The 17,741-nt window shown below is 43.3% G+C and overlaps 1 protein-coding gene across 1 annotated transcript in view; it reads left to right on the top strand.

Moving 5' to 3' along the window:
- The window catches only part of LOC126127625 (polycystin-2-like), a 130,295-nt gene that overhangs the window by 46,031 nt on the left and 66,523 nt on the right, over nucleotides 1-17,741 (top strand). Inside the window, exons 2-4 of the mRNA XM_049915147.1 lie at nucleotides 12,851-12,975; nucleotides 13,102-13,326; nucleotides 13,412-13,640. Of these exons, the coding sequence (XP_049771104.1) occupies nucleotides 12,851-12,975; nucleotides 13,102-13,326; nucleotides 13,412-13,640 (579 nt within the window). The remainder of the gene's footprint in view (nucleotides 1-12,850; nucleotides 12,976-13,101; nucleotides 13,327-13,411; nucleotides 13,641-17,741) is intronic.

The following is a 17,741-nucleotide window of genomic DNA, read 5'->3' as shown; positions in this document are numbered from 1 at the left end:
CGACTATTATCGAGCGAAGCTAAAACAAAAGAGGATAGCATAATGGATAAGGGGCAATTTACTGACTGGGATAGGTTCGGAGATGAGATGGGCACATTTTTAGCAGGACAGGACGACAGTGTCATTGATGAGGAAGGTGATTTGGACGCGATCTTAGAGCAACGTCGCGGCCGTGATTATGATAGTGAGGTAGAGGATGAAACAGAGACAGGCACACAAGTCGAGACGGTAGCAGAAGTTTATAATCAAACGAACGAGAGCAGACAGGGGCCATCTCGGTCACGTCAGAGCTCTAGCGCCCAGGTGTCCAGAGTTACATCGCCCATGTTTGAAGAGGATCAAAAAGATGACATAAACCCAATACTGAGCTTCCTACGATCAATGAAAGAAGAAGCTGACGAACAGCGTAAGAAGGAGAAAGAAGAAGCTGACGAACAGCGTAAGAAGGACACTCAGGCAATAATTTCGCATATAGGAGAAATTCGAGGGGAATTACTAACAATAAAGAAAGAATGTGGAGAAGTAAAACAAATGTCAATGCCTGCACAAAAAGTAGCAGGCCTGGCCAAAACGGCAGCAATAGTGGCAATGAAAGTCGCGGGCGCTTCTGACGTACAACACAATCCCACTCAAAATCCCTAGCGTTCTTAAAAACCCAAGGTAATATCGCGGTTGCGAACACCACGAAACGAATGGAAAAAGTAGAGAGTTGGATAGCAAAACTAGAGCAAAACGGGCACACGAGCACTGCCCGTTCGGATACCAATGATGGAGTACACAGAATTGTGTCTCCGAGGAAAAGCCCGCCGTGCTCTAGCCCAATGACCGAGGGCGGAACTAACAATGCACACGCAGAACAGCGAGTAATAGCTCCAATAATTGTAGCCACTTAAGGAGAGTGAATTCTGCGTGCCACTTCCACTGTGATACAGAGGTAGCACATCATAGTTATCAGCAAGGTAGATCAGGACACTCAGCAGACGTGCAAGTATCGGAAACGACTGACAACATCAGTGCGAGGATCAGACAGGATTTTGATCACAATACTTCCTGTCGATACTAAAATTCCATAAGTTCAAAGAAAATGGAGGGTCGATGCATCCGAAGAGCTGGGTGATGCAGTTTACAAATTCATTACCGGCATCATGGCCAACCCAGGCAAAATTAGAATTCATGTGTGGATACATCGAAGGCCAAGCCGCGGAAAAGATGCGGGGTGTGGCAGCGACGTGTCGGACTTATCAGGAATTTGTTGATGCATTCCTGCGGACCTACTGGTCAAACGAAACGCAAGACAGGATTAAAGAGGAAATAATATTTTGTCCTGAACTGGAAGTGTCCGGGCATAGGAGCGCAACCAAATTTCTTGATGATTTACTCAAGAAGAATCAATTTTTAGATAATCCATATAGCAACGGAGAAATCATTAAATTTTGCTTTTCCAAATTGCCAGTTAGGTACCAACAGACACTTGTCGGGAAGTGTGGATCTGACACAGAAGCATTCAAGAGTCTATTGCGCGAACTCGAAGTAGTCGTTGATAAACAAGACGCAAAGGACAGGAAGAAGGGGCAAAGTAACAAATACCACGGGCTAGGAAGAGAAGACGACAACAGATCGCATAATCGCACTGGTCAGTTAGGAAACCAGGGTTACGGAAGTCAAGGTTACGCTATTCAAGGTTATGGAAACCAGAGACACGGAAACCAGAAAGTCAAGGAACAGGGTCAATCTAGACAAGGAATCTGGGATAGGAGGAATAATGAAAGGCAAAGCGACCGAAATTGGAGAGAGCGAAACCAAGGACAACAGTGGAGGCAGGAGATCGAAACTAGACCCGCAAATCCTAATGCACGTCAGAGGAGGGGGAGCTTAACAAGGGATTGACGCCAGACTAGTGCGAACACAGGCCGCCGGAATTTTGCACGTAATCTCGGACCTGGCCAACTACGGATGATAAATTACGAAGATTTATCAGAAATCCTGCTCGAAGGACATAAAACAACTCCTCGACCGCATCGGCAGCCTCTTATCACAGTAGCAATAGCTGAAAAGAGTATGAATGCGATAATAGATAGTGGAAGCTACATAACAGCAATATCTGAGGCAGCATACAAGAGGTGCTCTCAGGAGGTGGACTGGCCTGTCCTATCGGTTAAGAAAACCAAAATAAAAGAGGCATTAGCGGGTAAATGTACGAAGGTCACCCAACAAACAAGACTGGAATTCTCCTGCCAAGGACACAAAATAGTGTCTAACTTCTGGATCGTGCCAAATCTGGCGATCGTCATGATAATAGGAACGGACTTCCTAAATGAGTATGAAGCGATAGTTGATCTAGGACGAGGTGAAGTGATTTTGATGAAAGGGAATCCCGTCCACATTAAGTTCGAAGACTAGCTGATCCCAGCTCAACTACCGTCTAACTGTGTACGGATGAACTATGCGTTTCTGAAAGACAGAAAGGAAGAACAGGTCGAAGTTGCGGGTAGGGGAGAGGACACGGATGAGAATGAAGTAGGAATATTGGGAGAAATAAAGGAGAAAATAGGAGAAAAAGTGGAAGCAATAAATAATATAAGGTGCGACCACCGCAAAGAACTTCATAAATTACTAGTAGAACATGCGGAGGTTTTCATTCCCAAGACAGCCGGCCGTGGTGGCCTCGCGGTTCTAGGCGCGCAGTCCGGAACCGCGCGACTGCTACGGTCGCAGGTTCGAATCCTGCCTCGGGCATGGATGTGTGTGTGATGTCCTTAGGTTAGTTAGGTTTAAGTAGTTCTAAGTTCTAGGGGACTGATGACCACAGCTGTTAAGTCCCATAGTGGTCAGAGCCATTTGAACCATTTAAAAAAAAAAAAAAATTCCCAAGACAGGATCAATAAAGAACTTCCAATATGAATTCCGTGTACGTCCGCACAACCAGTTTCGTGTGCCATCCTACCCAATCCCCTTGGCATATCGACAGAAAGTAACAGCTGAAATTACGCGAATGCTGAGTGAAGGAATAAAAGAACCTACGGCTTCAGCCTATAATAACCCGTTAAGAGTAGTCGAGAAGGCAGATGGTAGTATTCGTTTAGTCTTGGACTCGCGACAAATTAATACCATAATAGAACCCGAAACAGACAGACCGGAACGATTAGAGGAACTCTTACAAAACTTCCATCGAATATCAATCTTCTCATCAGTTGATCTAAAATCGAGTTTCTGGCAGATCGAGCTCAACCCAAATTGCAGACAGTACACAGCTATTTAGCATTTGGAAGATGTTACCGGTTTCGTCGTCTACCATTTGGTTTGAACATTTCGTCTGCCGCATTCATTCGGGGGCTGGACGGCATAATAAGCGATAATTTGAAACATCATGTCACCAGCTATGTGGACGATTTGCTGATCGCGGAGAAATCTTGGGGAAAGCACAATACGGTCCTCGGTGAACTCCTTGCGACATTCAAGGAATACGGAGTGACTATCAATATCGAAAAATCGAATTTTGGGACGTCCTCTGTCAAATTTCTAGGACATATCATCATGGGTGAGGGCATTGCGCCAAATCCCGAAAAAGATCGAAGCGATTGAAAAGTTTCCCATTCCTACGACAAAGAAGCAGTTAAGGGGGTTCTTAGGGATCATAAATTTTTACAACCGCTTTATACATGTCAAAACTCAGAGCAGTCCTAGGTAGCATCAACTTACAGGAAAGAAGATTCCTTGGGAATGGGATGAAGCGGCCGAATCCAAATGGAAAGCATTAAAATTCGCATTATTACAAGCACCCATCCTCTCACACCCTAATTTAGCAGAAGAGCTTTGCATAGTAACGGACAGTTCATACTCAGGTCTGGGTGTCATGGTGTTCCAAGACTATGTACATGAAGGAAACCGGGTGTGGAAGACAATTGGTAGCAGAGTACTAGCCAAGATAACGGGCCACAGTTTAAGTAAAAAACATGGAAGGAGACATTGCGTCGATGTAAAATTGATCCCATTTTTATATCTTCACACCATCCGAGCTCGAATGCTGCAGGACAGGTTATTAAGGAACTCGGAAACTTGTGCCGGTTGTACTGTAACAAACAGCACACGACATGGGACGTTTTCCTTAAAGACTTCCAGGAGGTGATCAATGAGGCACCCCATGGGGTAACAAAATTGGCACCCATTACAGTACTGAAAAACCGGATTCCTAAGGACTTGATAACCAAGGTCGTAAACTTCACACCAAGGGCGCGAACGCAGCACCGAGCCATAGTGGATTTGGCTCTCAAGAGGATGCGGGCTGCAGCAGAGGTCAGGAAGAGACGTGCCGACAGGGGAGCTCGTTTACGACACTTCCAAATTGGACAAAGGGTGCTCGTGAAGTCTTTCCGACTCTCTAACAAACAAAAAATGAAATGCCAAAAATTCTATTCTGTTTACAACGGCCTGTACCGTATAAGGAGAGCAGCTCACCACAATGCTTATGAATTGGAGACGCTGAAAGGAAAGAAGTCCATAGGACTCCACCACATCTCTCACATAAAGGAGTTCGTGGAATAGTAGTAGTGTAAGTGGTGTACATAGTAGAATAGGGGAACAACAATCGTTGCATTAATAGATTAAGATTGCTAAAGTATTAACACGCTGCGTTGTCTCGCATAAGAATTTACTGCTGCTATCCTTTTTTTGTTTATGTTCGCGACTTCCAATGTCGATGGAGTAGGAGACACTACCTTTCCATGAGCAATGTTTTTGTCTTTTCCTGTCTGGTGTCCATGTTAAGGGATAATGATGAGTGAGGAGATGTCGCACAAACGGGCGCATACAAGAACGTGCTCTTAGAAGCGTTCTGAGAAGTCGTGATACGCTCCATAGCGGCCAAAACCAGTTCGTGAGACGTTCATACCAATGCTTGCAGGCACGCGTCAGAGCACTGCAAGATTGTGGTTATTGCGTGATTTCGAGGATGAATATGGGCAGTATAGTTTTTACAGTGATGCGCCAGCGTCGTTGTCTTGTAAGTCGGTGTGAACCTGTGAGCATTTGACTCCAATGGTGCCCTAGACGGTAGAAATGCGGGCATAAAGCCCACCATGCCAATGTGCTGGTTGGGGATTTAGCGTGCTGCTTGTGACTGTCACAGATGAATAACCAAGGAATTATACTTGGAGATTCGTGACATACTGTGTAGCTGGTGTGTGGTGGGCGACGGAATCCTCGACAGGAACCAGTCCTGGCTTGGTCATATTACATTGCCTCTGGAAAGGTGTGCTTTGATCGCGAAAACCACACCACATAGAAAAAGAAGTTGCAACTATAAATTTATTGCCTTGTATAGCCATGGCTAACCCAGTCTCTGGAGTTTCAGTGAGGCGTAGTGAGAATTCGGAGGCCATGTCGTACGGCGCGCACATCACTGTCGTCAATAGCGGCGAGCAGCGAGACATCTCAGCGTAACAGGAATTATGTAAGAGTGTTGTAAAAAAAGAGAGAGAGAGAGAGAGAGAGAGAGAGAGAGAGAGAGTACCATATGCTAGGATAAGTTAAACTTTAGGATTTAACAATAACAAGGTCCTTAATATTGTGGGGGTTTTCTACCACAAGTGTTTGGCGCGCGCCTGTTGGGATGCTATTTTTCAGATCACCAAACCACAGACCCGAGATGGAGGGACGACGGGCGAGAGAAAGTAGAATAGTTGCAGGTTCTTTATAGCACAGTAAAACTTCGACCGGCATAATAACATAATTTATTCAAAAGACATAGAATGTAGATCTTTGGCAATTGGTAGTTAATTCTTGAGCATGTCTACTGTCGATCTATATAATTAATAGTAATATTAGTGTGGACCCGCACATTTAGTTGTTCATCCAATATAGCGTCACACACCATGTACAGTAGTGAGCTCGGTCTCTATACAAATATCAAGATAGATTATTTCCATGTCTAGATTAGATATACCAAGATTTTGTTATAATGATAGCCATAGATTGATAACTATAAAATTAAAATAAGAGTGTCTGAAATGACAGACCATCAATGTATCGTTACGTAAATTTATTATAACATAGAAGGTCATGGGAAAAAGTTAGGCATAAGATTTTTGTCAGAACTGTGCAGATGACGGGAATCGTGGCAATGCAGAGGCCAGCCGGAGAAAAAAAACAAGAGGTCATCTGCAAGAAGGGGAGCGTCAGCGCGCCACCTGACGAGAAGGGTGCGGCAGCGTCCGGTCCTACAAGGTGACAGTCACTGGGCCGTATACCTGAGGCATTAGGCGGCAGAAAGCCCTCCTCGGGCCACAAGCGGAAGTGTGGCTGACCGTTGACACTGACACGCGACCAGCACGCAACAGCCAGCTAGCTCTCCGGACGCGGCAGCCGTTTGGAGGGATTCCCTGCGGCAGACCACGTTGTCGTGAGTACACGAAGATCACATAAGGTGTCACAACCTGGGCCTCATGTGCCTCAGGACAGAAAAGGACGCTATATAATCACCTATTTGAGTTTTTACAACTCACTAGCATTGGCCGATCGGCATACACAAAACAGTATTGTGCCAAAAACTCTAACAAATGAATTGTCTCATTTCTAACTTCTCCTCTCACTTAGAGAGCAGTTGTAGCAATCGTCGCTCCTAGTTCGATCCTGACTGGATCACCTCCCACACTTGTGGAGTAACTCCACATGCCATCATCCCTCGTCGAACTGAAATATTGGGAAACGTAAAGTACTGTCCACGGAGAGAAAAGACCTGGACTAGTGATGCATCCCAGCTAGTCGACCTCAGAGACATTTAATCGACATGAGGAGAGCCTATGTCTTCCTACCGTACTGTCGTGATCATATGCGTGGGTTTTGCTGCAATCTCAACAGCGTACTGCAGATGCTCCAGCACACCCTATTGCTGTTGCAACAACATAGCAACAACACCCGACGTTTAGCCCTATGTGATGTCAGTACTGTGGCCCCATCCCGAAAGCCCCCCTCTGATGCTCAAGACATGGAACCACGTGCATCAATGCATATGACTCAACATACCAACCCCCTCAGAGAAACTAACGAATTTATGAAGTGCTTTGAATATTTCTTACAATGTGATTTAGTGCCTCATTCTCAGCACAGCAACATTATGCAATGTGCAAGCACAACTTGACACCCCATGAACCTTGTTTTTTTTTTTCTTAAAATTCTTTCTCTAGTGTTTTTTTGCAATGTATGTTATACCTTGTATGTGTTTGTGAATTTGCACTGTAATTCTTATGTAAGTGATAGAGTAGGGCGCACAAATTACAGATTACTGTATTGTTCTCTACACCATGTTTTTTTTGTATTCTGAATTTTTTGTTGTGTGTATGCAAACAGTGTGCCTGAAGTCCCCATAAATTGAAGCAGATACCACCACTGTCATTGCGAATGGACCATCAGTTCAGGGAACATTTTGTAAAGGTTATTTATTCTTGCTGCAGGGAGACAGAATGAATCGGAGGTTGTAATTAGATTCTGAAAGCTCACAAAGAGATTGTTAACTTAAATATTATCATGTGTGTTTGAGTTCAGGTTAGTTTAATGATTGAAATTGTTGTAACTTCTTGGGCATTTAATTGCGGAGCACTCCAACTCTGATTGTAAAGAATAAACTGCTCCATATTTGGCTCACGTGCCCGGGCCATATTTAGAGTGTGAATGTCTGTGTGAATCGGTGTTTGGAAGGGGCTCCCTGGGTATGGATGTGTGATGTGAGTGTTAGAGTTCCATATTAAGAAGGTGAAGTTGGCTACATCATAAATAATCCTCCCTCTATGAGCTGCATTTTTCAGTTGCAGTGATTTTTTTTATAGAGTGCGGCATGTGGAGTTAGTTTGCTAGATTGTTTTTGGGCGATAGATTCACTACCTTGCTCCTAAGTGAGCCAACCGCTCACTAATTACAATCTAAAATGGCGTAGGGGCTATGAGAGGTGGCAGAAGCCCCCTCTCATATTTCTATCGTACTCTGAGTAATTCCATTTTCCTCTCTAATTGCATGCGGTGAAAAGTTGCTATTCCTACACACGCGGACTTCCCACGCAGCGTCTCTCGTCACCCACGTGGTCCGGTGACAGGCGGGCTCTGCTGATCTTGAAAGGGTTAAGCCGATGGGTGTGAGGCAGTCAAGTGAATGCTTTCCAGACGCCGACATTGTCAGAATAGCGGCGGAGACACGCCTGCAGGGGCCTGCATGAAGGAGCGGCTGGGCTAGAGGTTCCGTTATTTCGCAGAAACTTAGCGAAAACACTTTCTGGCGGGCTACCAGCGAGGCATGGGAATGACTTGTGTACCCAGGCAGTCTTGGCGGGCAAATTCCCGCGTTTTCTGCAAAATCATAACTGTGATTAGCTTGCTCAGAGCATAGCTCCGTGACGTAGCAAAACCGGCGCAGAAATTGGCGCCAAGAACCTCCATTGGTGGAATGATAGTGCTTCGGCAATAGAGTGGAATTTTCCGCCGGTTTTCGAGTTGCTGATTGGAACGTTTAACCACGGCCACTGTCGTGGGGGCGGGAATGTTCTGTGTTCGGTTTAAACAGGTGCTCTTGTGGTAGTTGGCTCTCGCCTTTCGGTTGGAGCAGGTCACAAGACTGAGCTCTCGCTGCTCTGGACAGCCTGCCTTCCGTTGGCTGTCTAATATACTTTTATTTGATAGTAACTGTTTGACGAAGTTGCTGAAGTTTCGACTTCAACGTAACTTTTCGAGTACAGTTGGCAATTGAGCGTTCTGCGTACAAGCGGCCTATGTTGTCTGTCTTGAGCAGTTTTGGCTCAAGTTGACTGTAACAGAGTTACTGTGTGACTTCGCTTGTTAAAATCAATCACTGTACCGTCAGTGATTGTGTGGTGAGCCTTCTTCGTCGCCCTCAGAGGCGCATTTGTATTGACAGGAAGTCTTTAGTCTGGACCAGCCAGACCAGGATAATTTGTTTCGGACTATACCCGCGACATTATCATCACCACGACGGGATGTCGAAGCAACCAGCCATCGCTTCCGGTACGCCAGATCGTGTCCTTGCAGTTAAGAAGACAGCTTGGTAATGTATGTTTGCAGCTCCGGCAGATTAGCGAATTTGCTCTGTGATAATCAGAGCTCAGCAGAGCGCGCCTGTTCCCATCTTTTCTTTGTTCTGTCTTGGGTGTTCATTGTCTGAGTTCTCACTACTGTAGCACCAATTAATGTTGGGTTGGCTGTGTGTTTCTCTTAAGATTTGAGTTGCAAGGAATTGGCTTCATGTACCACTTCATCATAAATGTCACAATCTAGTTTATGGACAACTTCACCTTCACAGCATTTATTTGAGTATCCAATTTGATGTATTGTAAATGTTTCATGTGTTTTGTTTATGATTTTGAGTCTAGTCATACTAAATCAAATTGTTATTTTGGACGGAACTTTCATTCTGTTAATCGGTAGAGCAACCCTTTCATTTCTCACTACGTTAATGAAACTTTCCTTTATTTAATTAATTTCTATCAAATTAAATTATTGCAGGTGCCAAACTCTTTTCTACTCCACTTGCAGGGTCGATTACAGTCAGTTCGCGTTTCTTCTTAATCCATGTGCAACAGCAAAAGTCGGAGTTAGAATAGGGGGGGCTTAGAGCATCATTTACATATGAAGATTCTAGAAGAATTTAGTGTTAAATACACTGCTAGCCCCGGCACCTCGCAAAGTGTGGCTGTGCCTCTTTTGTGTTTAATAATTTACCAAGACACCAGTTTGGTGACAATAAAGGTCTGTACAGTATATTACCGAATCTATTTGCTTTTATTTCTGTAATAGGCCCGTCTTCTGCTTCCGAAGATCTGAAAGATCTGGTTAAAGAGGACAATCAAAAGTTACTTCTTCACCGTCGCCGGTAATAGTTGGAACTGATTTCTGTGAAAGTGGCAATATGTCATCGGGAGAGCTGATCAGTTTACATGCCATGAATGTCGCAGCATTTTAGCCTCGAGCGATAACAGATAACTTCAGGATGTGTTTAGTAGATCATGGACCAGTAAAGATAAATAAATTTGCCTATCCAGCCAAAACTATACAAAGAGGTTATCAAATAACGAAACCGTTAAAAGACATTGTCATGTATATTCAATATCAGGTGATTCCATTTATTGTTTTCACTGTAAACGTTTTAATGTCAGCACTTGTCTAGAAGTATAAAATAGAAAGAAACAGTGTAGGAATCTGTTGAGCATCAAAAAACACCTGGATTTGAAACCTAATGTTTTTAAAGGAAAGACTGTAGATTTCATGCCCCAGTCTGAAACTGAACGCGAGAAAATAAGATGGATGGCTATAATAGAAAGAATAATTCATCTAATTTACTTTTTAGCACGACGATGTTTACTGCTGAGGGGGAAGACAGAAAAACTTTTCCAGCTTGATAATGGAAATTTTTTAAAACTAATTGAATGTGTTTCTAATTTCGATGATGTGTTAGACAAGCACGTCGCTCGCTCCAAAAAGCTGAGTCCTGAATTAAACATTATCTCAATCATACAATCCAAAATGGAATTATTTATTAATTAGGAGAAAGAATTAAAAGCACTGTTATTTTTAACTCAAAACCATCAAAATATTTTTCTATTATTTTAGATTGCACAATCGACCTAGCGCACGAAGAACGGATTTCAATAGTGTTTAGATTCGTTTTTCTTAGTTCTTTTACAAAAAAAAAAAAAAAGCTGATGTAAAGGAACATTTTTTAGGATTTTTTGCTATCGCATGTTCTACTTTCCAGATGCTAATTACATTTCTGTTAGATTTCTTATCGACATGTAACATTGATTTACAAGATATTAGCTGTCAGGGTAACGATATTGCCGCGAATATGAGAGGTAAAAATACGGGTCTTCAGAAAAGAATACTAGATCTTAACCCACGTGTATTTCATTTTATATACATTGCGCGGCAAAGAGTCTCAATTTAGTAATGAATGACGCTACAAGTTCATAGAAATAACAGCTTTTTTTCCTAGAGTTCAAGAAATCTGTGTGCTTTTGGCCACGTCCACAGCACATTGGCAAATACTTATTAGTGAAGTAGCTGATTTTACTTTAAAGCCGTAGTCCACTACCCGATAGGAAAGGAAAGTCGAGGCATTGAAAGCACTTCGTTTCAACCCGGGAAAGATCTGTAATGCTATGTATAAAATTTACTCTGATGATAATACAGATACTGAAAGTAGAAACATGACCAATTCCTTAATAGGAGAGTTAAAGTCGATTAAATTAATCTACTCCAAAGTTATCTTGTACGACATACTGTCCAAAATTAATATTGGGCAGCAAAGCTTTGCAAAAATCAACCTCTGTTGTTTCAGAAGCGGACAAGATGACATCACAAGCTAGAAACGAATTACTCGCAATTCGGACCGAATCCGCGTCCAGAGAAATGATCAGTAATTCAAAAGAAGTATGGTAACTGTAGAGCTTGAAGTTGGGACAAAATTTCGCGCACCAACTCGTCCCCGTCCCAGGAAAAAATATTTTACCTATAAGGATGCAGATGAGTCAATAGTAGACCCAGAAACATATTTCAATACACATTTTTACTATTACTTGGTGTACACCGTTATAACAAAATTTGACGAACGTTGCGAACTTTTAAATGAAAACCACGCAGCTTTCACCTGTCTACAGAACTTATGTCATTGGAGAAAATTAGAATCAGAAGAAAGGAGGAGGTATGTTCAAGTTTAAAAAATACATTGAGTAGCAGCTTACATTCTGAGATTGATGAAAACGATCTGTTTAATGAAAGAGAACTTTTACAGTTAATCGTAAATTATTGTACAACTCCATTGGATATATTAAGTTACTTATTTTCCAACAGTTTAATTCCTGTATTTCCGAATTTGTCCACAGCACTTAGAATTTATCAGACATAACCAGTCACAGTACCTCACAGTGAAAGATATTTTTCTAAATTAAATATAATAAATAAATTACCTCAGGTCGACGATGTCGCAATGTAGACTAACATATTTATCTTTAATTAGTAAGAATTTATCAGACATAACCAGTCACAGTACCTCAAAGTGAAAGATCTTTTTCTAAATTAAATATAATAAATAAATTACCTCAGGTCGACGATGTCGTAATGTAGACTGACCTATTTATCTTTGATTAGCATTGAACATGATATCAGTGTTGAAATCAGTGGCATTGTCAAGGATTTTGCGATAACAAAAGCTCGGAAAGTGGATTTTCTGTAGATTTCTATTGCTGTTCTCTTTTTAAATTGAATAAGCAATACTGCTTTTGTTTTGTATGTGAGATAATAAATGAAGATTCAGAAATATGTGTTGTCCCTAAATCCTAAAACGAAATTATGCCACTAACTTTTTGAATAGTAGAAGTGAATTAAAAGCCCCGCTAGTCACCATCTGGCGGGGAGGAGAAGGGAGGGCATCATGATAATGCTCGCACCCCGGCGACGGATACGTTAGGGCAGCCTATGCCTCAGTGTATAATATTATCCATGTTGTTGTGAAATATTTGTACTAGGTATTTGTAAGTGCCAGTACAATTAACAGGGGATGTAATCATTGTGTGGTCTGTTGCAAACCGTCTGTTAATATTGCTCTATTGTGACTTTAAAACGTAGAACTTCAGTAATTGGGTACGCAAGCCACAGGACTGAGAGGACTGTCTGTTGCGAACACGTCATAAAGGAAAGAAATTAGATCCTATTATCGTTAAAATAACTAGGATACTGTTTTTAATAAGCTACTTTCACTCTAACGTAATTGACATGATATTCACGGAGTGTCTAAGCGCGTTATTCTTTTTCAAGCAGATCAAGGCCCACAACGGTATTTTCTTTTCTTTTTGCAGCTAAGGGTTCGAAATGATTCTTGTGAAGTACCAGCCATATTCACCAGAACTTTTTCTACCTGTTACGATGCATACTCTTCTGCTGCAGAAGAAAAGGAGCCATTCGGACCGAGGAACACTACAGCGTAGGTGACAATGTCTGTCTTTAAAACACTTTTACATGTTTTTACTGCCACTGTACTTATTTCTCATAACCATTCCGTCGCCTGTCCTTGTTCTCCTAACCCAATTTCCATATTCTGCATTTTCAGCTGGAGATACACCTCTAGTGAAGAATTAGATGGTATCAGTTACATGGGAACTATTTCAAATTATCACGGAGGAGGCTATTACCAGGATCTGTCCATTGTACCAAATGAGACAGTAAATATTGTGGCAAGTTTGAAAAAGAATCTATGGATTAACCGATCAACCCGAGCTGTATTTTTGGATTTTACCGTATATAACGCAAACATCAATTTATTCTGCGTAATAAAGTAAGAGGCTTCACACCGCACAAGCCTTCCTAACACATTACAATTGTTACTAAAATTTGATAATTGTATTTTACTATGTTTCCAGGCTGCTCTTTGAATTCCCGCCGACGGGTGGTGTCCTAAGCTCTCAGGACTTCACAACCATGAAGTTAATACGTTATGTTGAACCATTAGATTACGCTGTAATGGGCTTTGAATTTTTATTTATATTTTTTGTCCTTTTCTTCACTATGGAAGAAGTGATAGAAATGATGTTTTTCAAATTACAATACCTCTTTCACTTCTGGAATTACATAGATTTGGTGATTTTACTGGTATGTATTAATTCTTAACAAACGTTACCTTAAGTAGTGTAAACAAGGCGGAGGGAAGAGGGATACGCCAGAATTTGAATGTTCTTGTTATGGTCTTTAACCCGGAGACTGATTTGATGCAGCTCTTCACACTAAAAAAAAAAAAAAAAAAAAAGAACTTAGAACTACTTAAACCTAACTAACCTAAGGACAGCACACACATCCATGCCCGAGGCAGAATTCGAACCTGCGTCCGTAGCGATCGTGCGGTTCCAGACTGTAGCTCCTAGAACCGCTCGGCCACTTCGGCCGGTTCTTCACACTAGTCTAACCTGGGCAAGCTTATACGTGTCTGAGCAACTGCCGGTACTGCACTCTGCGGTTGAGTCGATGCAAGTTGATCCCTGACAGTTACAATGGATTGGGCGCCGCAGCTTCGCGCGCATTCCTCAACCAATCACCTAAAGTGATTTTGTGAACGCCTCTATGGCAACGCCACAGAGTTGTCACAGCTATATAGACGACTGTTGTTTTCACCTGTAGCCGTTAGCGCTACGCAAATGAAATCTGGCAGCAGCTCTGTGAGCTGTCAAGGTTCATTTTATACCGACTCGACTGTACACCCATTTGAATCCGCTAACTGCACTTACTCTACAATTTCAACCAGTCACGCTTCGCTCGATTGCCAATTTTATTCAATTTATTGGCTTTTAGGAGATGCCCTTTCATCCAGCCCAACAACGGAAGGTCAATTATTACGACACGAATTTAAGGACAACACAACCCCCAGTCCCCGAGCGGAGAAAATCTCCGACCAGCCGGGGATCGAACCCAAACCCTTTCGCTTTGCAATCCGCAATTGCCAAAGTAAAGGGTGACTATAATTAACGTTAAATTTTCAAAACATTTTAGAAATAACACTACTGGTCAGAATGACGTCAAATTAGAACGGAATATTATCAGAGAAGGGGGAAAACGTATGGCAGAAGACAAAAAATAGTGAGAAAGTTGACCAATAGATAGAGCTGTATGTGTCAGAATACGTAAATGAGAACACCTGCCACGCGCACGACCCACTGAAGTTGGTATAAACACGCAGGGTACACGGCTTTCCTACTTTCGCGTCTGCGATGTTTGCCATGACTGTCTCAATGCAGGATCGCGCTCTGCTTGTAGAGCTATATTACAAGAATGATGGCTATGCACACGTCGCTCTGCAGAAGTTCCAGACACTGAAGGGTTTGAAAAAAGGCGTTGGTCCAATGACTGTCTTGGGTCTGGAGAAAATGGTTCGGAAATTAGAAAGGATGGATTCTTTTGGTGTGCAATCTGGTAGAGGGAGGAAATGAATTGATTCGACGTCAGTGGAAGCAGTGGCCACAGTGCAGTAGGAGACGAAAGGTGGTTTGCAAACGTGTAGTGCACGGAGAATTGCCCGAACTTTGGACATATTCGCGAGCATGGTGCATAAAATCCTTCGAAACATCCTTCATTGCTATCCATTCAAAATTACCCATGTGCACAAGTTGCTTCCTGTTGACCTGCCAGCAAGAGAGATCTTTGCTTTAGAATTTCTTGCCCGCATGGAAGTGGACTGATTGGTCGTGGAAGATTTTGTGGACAGACGAAGCCCACTTCCATCTGATAAGATATGTGAATACACAGAACTGTCGAATATGGGAAACGGAAAATCCACACGCAAATCAACCAGTACCACTTCATCCCGAAAAGGTCACTGTGTGGTGCAGGATTACGGCATCATTTATCGTAGGGCCACATTTTTTCGAAGAGACAGGTGCTTCCGGTCCTGTTATATGTACTGGCACTGGTAACCACTATGAGTGTCTTTTGTGCAACCACGTCATTCCAGATCTCCAACAGCGTGGATGTGTGGATGGGATCATTTTTATAGAAGATGGTGCACCTCCAAACATTGCAAATCCAGTTACGCAGCTGCTGAAGCGTCATTTCGGAAATGCTAGAATTATCAGCCGCCATTTCTCTACAGCCTGGCCGTTTCGATCACCTGATCTTAATCCGTGACAGTTGTGGCTGTGGGCCCGTCTGAAAGATGATGTGTTCAGTGTTCCGATTGTAAACTTAGCTGCATTGAAGGCACGCATTGCGCAACACAGAAACACTTCGATCAGTTGTGGAACATGCTGTTTCTCGATTTCAACTTGTTGCAGAAAACGGTGGACAACATACTGAACATATTTTTACGCCAGTCACACGGAAATTAATAATCCGATTTGATTTTTATTGATGCTTTTAATGCGGTTTTTGGCCTCAGGACAATTAAAAACCGATATGATTGATGCTTTTAATGCGGTTTTTGGCCTCAGGACAATTAAAAACCGATATGATTGATGCTTTTTATGCGGTTTTTGGCCTCAGGACAATTAAAAACCGATTTTTCCCATCCGATATGATATGACCTTTCTGTGATGCATGGTCTTACGTAAGTAACATTATCACACATGTACGCCCATGCACAATGAGTAGTACAGTTTGTTTAGCATCAAACGTACACCTAAGGCATTGTTGTATGATTAATTTGTCGTTTCTAGTCGACCACTACTAAATTGTGATGCGTACGGCACCATCTATTGCTGGATTTTGTCACCATTTATTTCTCTTCTTCCATACGTTTTCCCCCTTCTCCGATAATATTCCGTTGCAATTTGGCGCCATTCTGATCAGTGGTATTATTTCTACAGCGTTTCAAAGTTTAATTATGATCACCCCTAAGTATTTGTTTGTGCATTAGAGTAGTCACGACTGGGATGTCGCAGCGGACGGACGTGGAGAGTGCGCGCGCGTGCTTCGCGAGCGATCCGGCAACCGCCGCGGTCCGGCAGGGCCTGCCCTGCCGGCCGCCCCGCCATCAGCCGGCACAACTACGACAAACCAACCCGCGGAACAGGGAAGAAATAGTACCTCGACCGCGGAGCCGATCCTGGACGCCGATGTCGACTACGCTTCGGACTCGAGCGCCGCTACAACGGACACACAAGGATGGGGCCCCTCCACGCCCACACCAACGTGGTGACCAAACCAAAATTTCTACTGTCACCTCCGTAAACATGTTATTTTTTGAATCAGGCGTCACAGGATGCGGGCTGTGATGTTATCCATGCGTCTGAGTAAGATTACTCATTAACATGGTCCATCAGGAGATAGAAGTGGTCGAAAACGATTGAAGGGTAGCGGTTGTAAGGGCAGAGGAAAAAAGGTGCCAAGGCAAGAGCCAAGGGAAAAAAACCTCTGCGACAGTAGGGCGGGTAGTAAGGGCAGTAGCGGCTTGCTATCTGCGACAGTGCATGCAAGGTGCGGTTATGTTAGTTCGAGGTATCGTGCATCGTTACCTTTGTCGTTGCTGGAGCTTGTTGCGGCGCTTGCTGCAGTTGCTGCGTCCCTGCAACAGTTCAAGGTCGCTGTAGATTAGTGGGCGATCGGTCATAGATCGGCTCACGGACGGTGTAGGGGGTGTGCGTGGCTGGTTTGCGTGCTGTGTACAGTACGGCTTCCCTGCGGTTGCCTGTTTTTCGGCTGGTCGCACATCTGGGTTTCCAGTAGTAACTGTGTTGCAGGGGCTCGCCAGTACTGTCGTGTTAGCGTTCTATGGACCATAAATGTTTAGTTCCTAGCCAGTAATGTCTTTGGTCTGTTATGCTTCCATCTATGGTTGTGGTCGTAGTTACCCAGAGAAAGGATAAACGGGTTGCGTGAGTGTCTCGTGTTATTGTACAGTCGTGTGGAGAGTTTTTGGAATACCTGCAAGATAGTATCTAGCCGGTATTCCCGGTGAAGGTCCGCGATGCGTGTGTAGCGCGGAGCGTTGCTTATGATTTTGAGTACTTTGTTCTGTATGAGCTGCAGACGGCGCAGGCGAGTTGGCGCAGCGTATCCCCAGACAGGGGCTGCGTACGTCATCAGGGGTCTAATAAGTGTCATGTACATGGACCTAGACACCCTCTTGTTCAGTGTGCTACGCCTGTTAAGCATAGGGTAGATTTGTTTGAGCCTCGCGTTAGCTTTGTTGGTCACGTGTTGAATGTGGTCTCCCCAGAGTAGTTTCCTGTCCAGCCAGACACCGAAGTATTTGACCTTTTCGCGGAA

This window comes from Schistocerca cancellata, chromosome 1, assembly GCF_023864275.1.
Source record: "Schistocerca cancellata isolate TAMUIC-IGC-003103 chromosome 1, iqSchCanc2.1, whole genome shotgun sequence".
NCBI classification, from domain to species: domain Eukaryota; kingdom Metazoa; phylum Arthropoda; class Insecta; order Orthoptera; family Acrididae; genus Schistocerca; species Schistocerca cancellata.
Note: the sequence above shows the minus strand (reverse complement) of the source record. Positions and strands in the feature narration are given on the sequence as shown.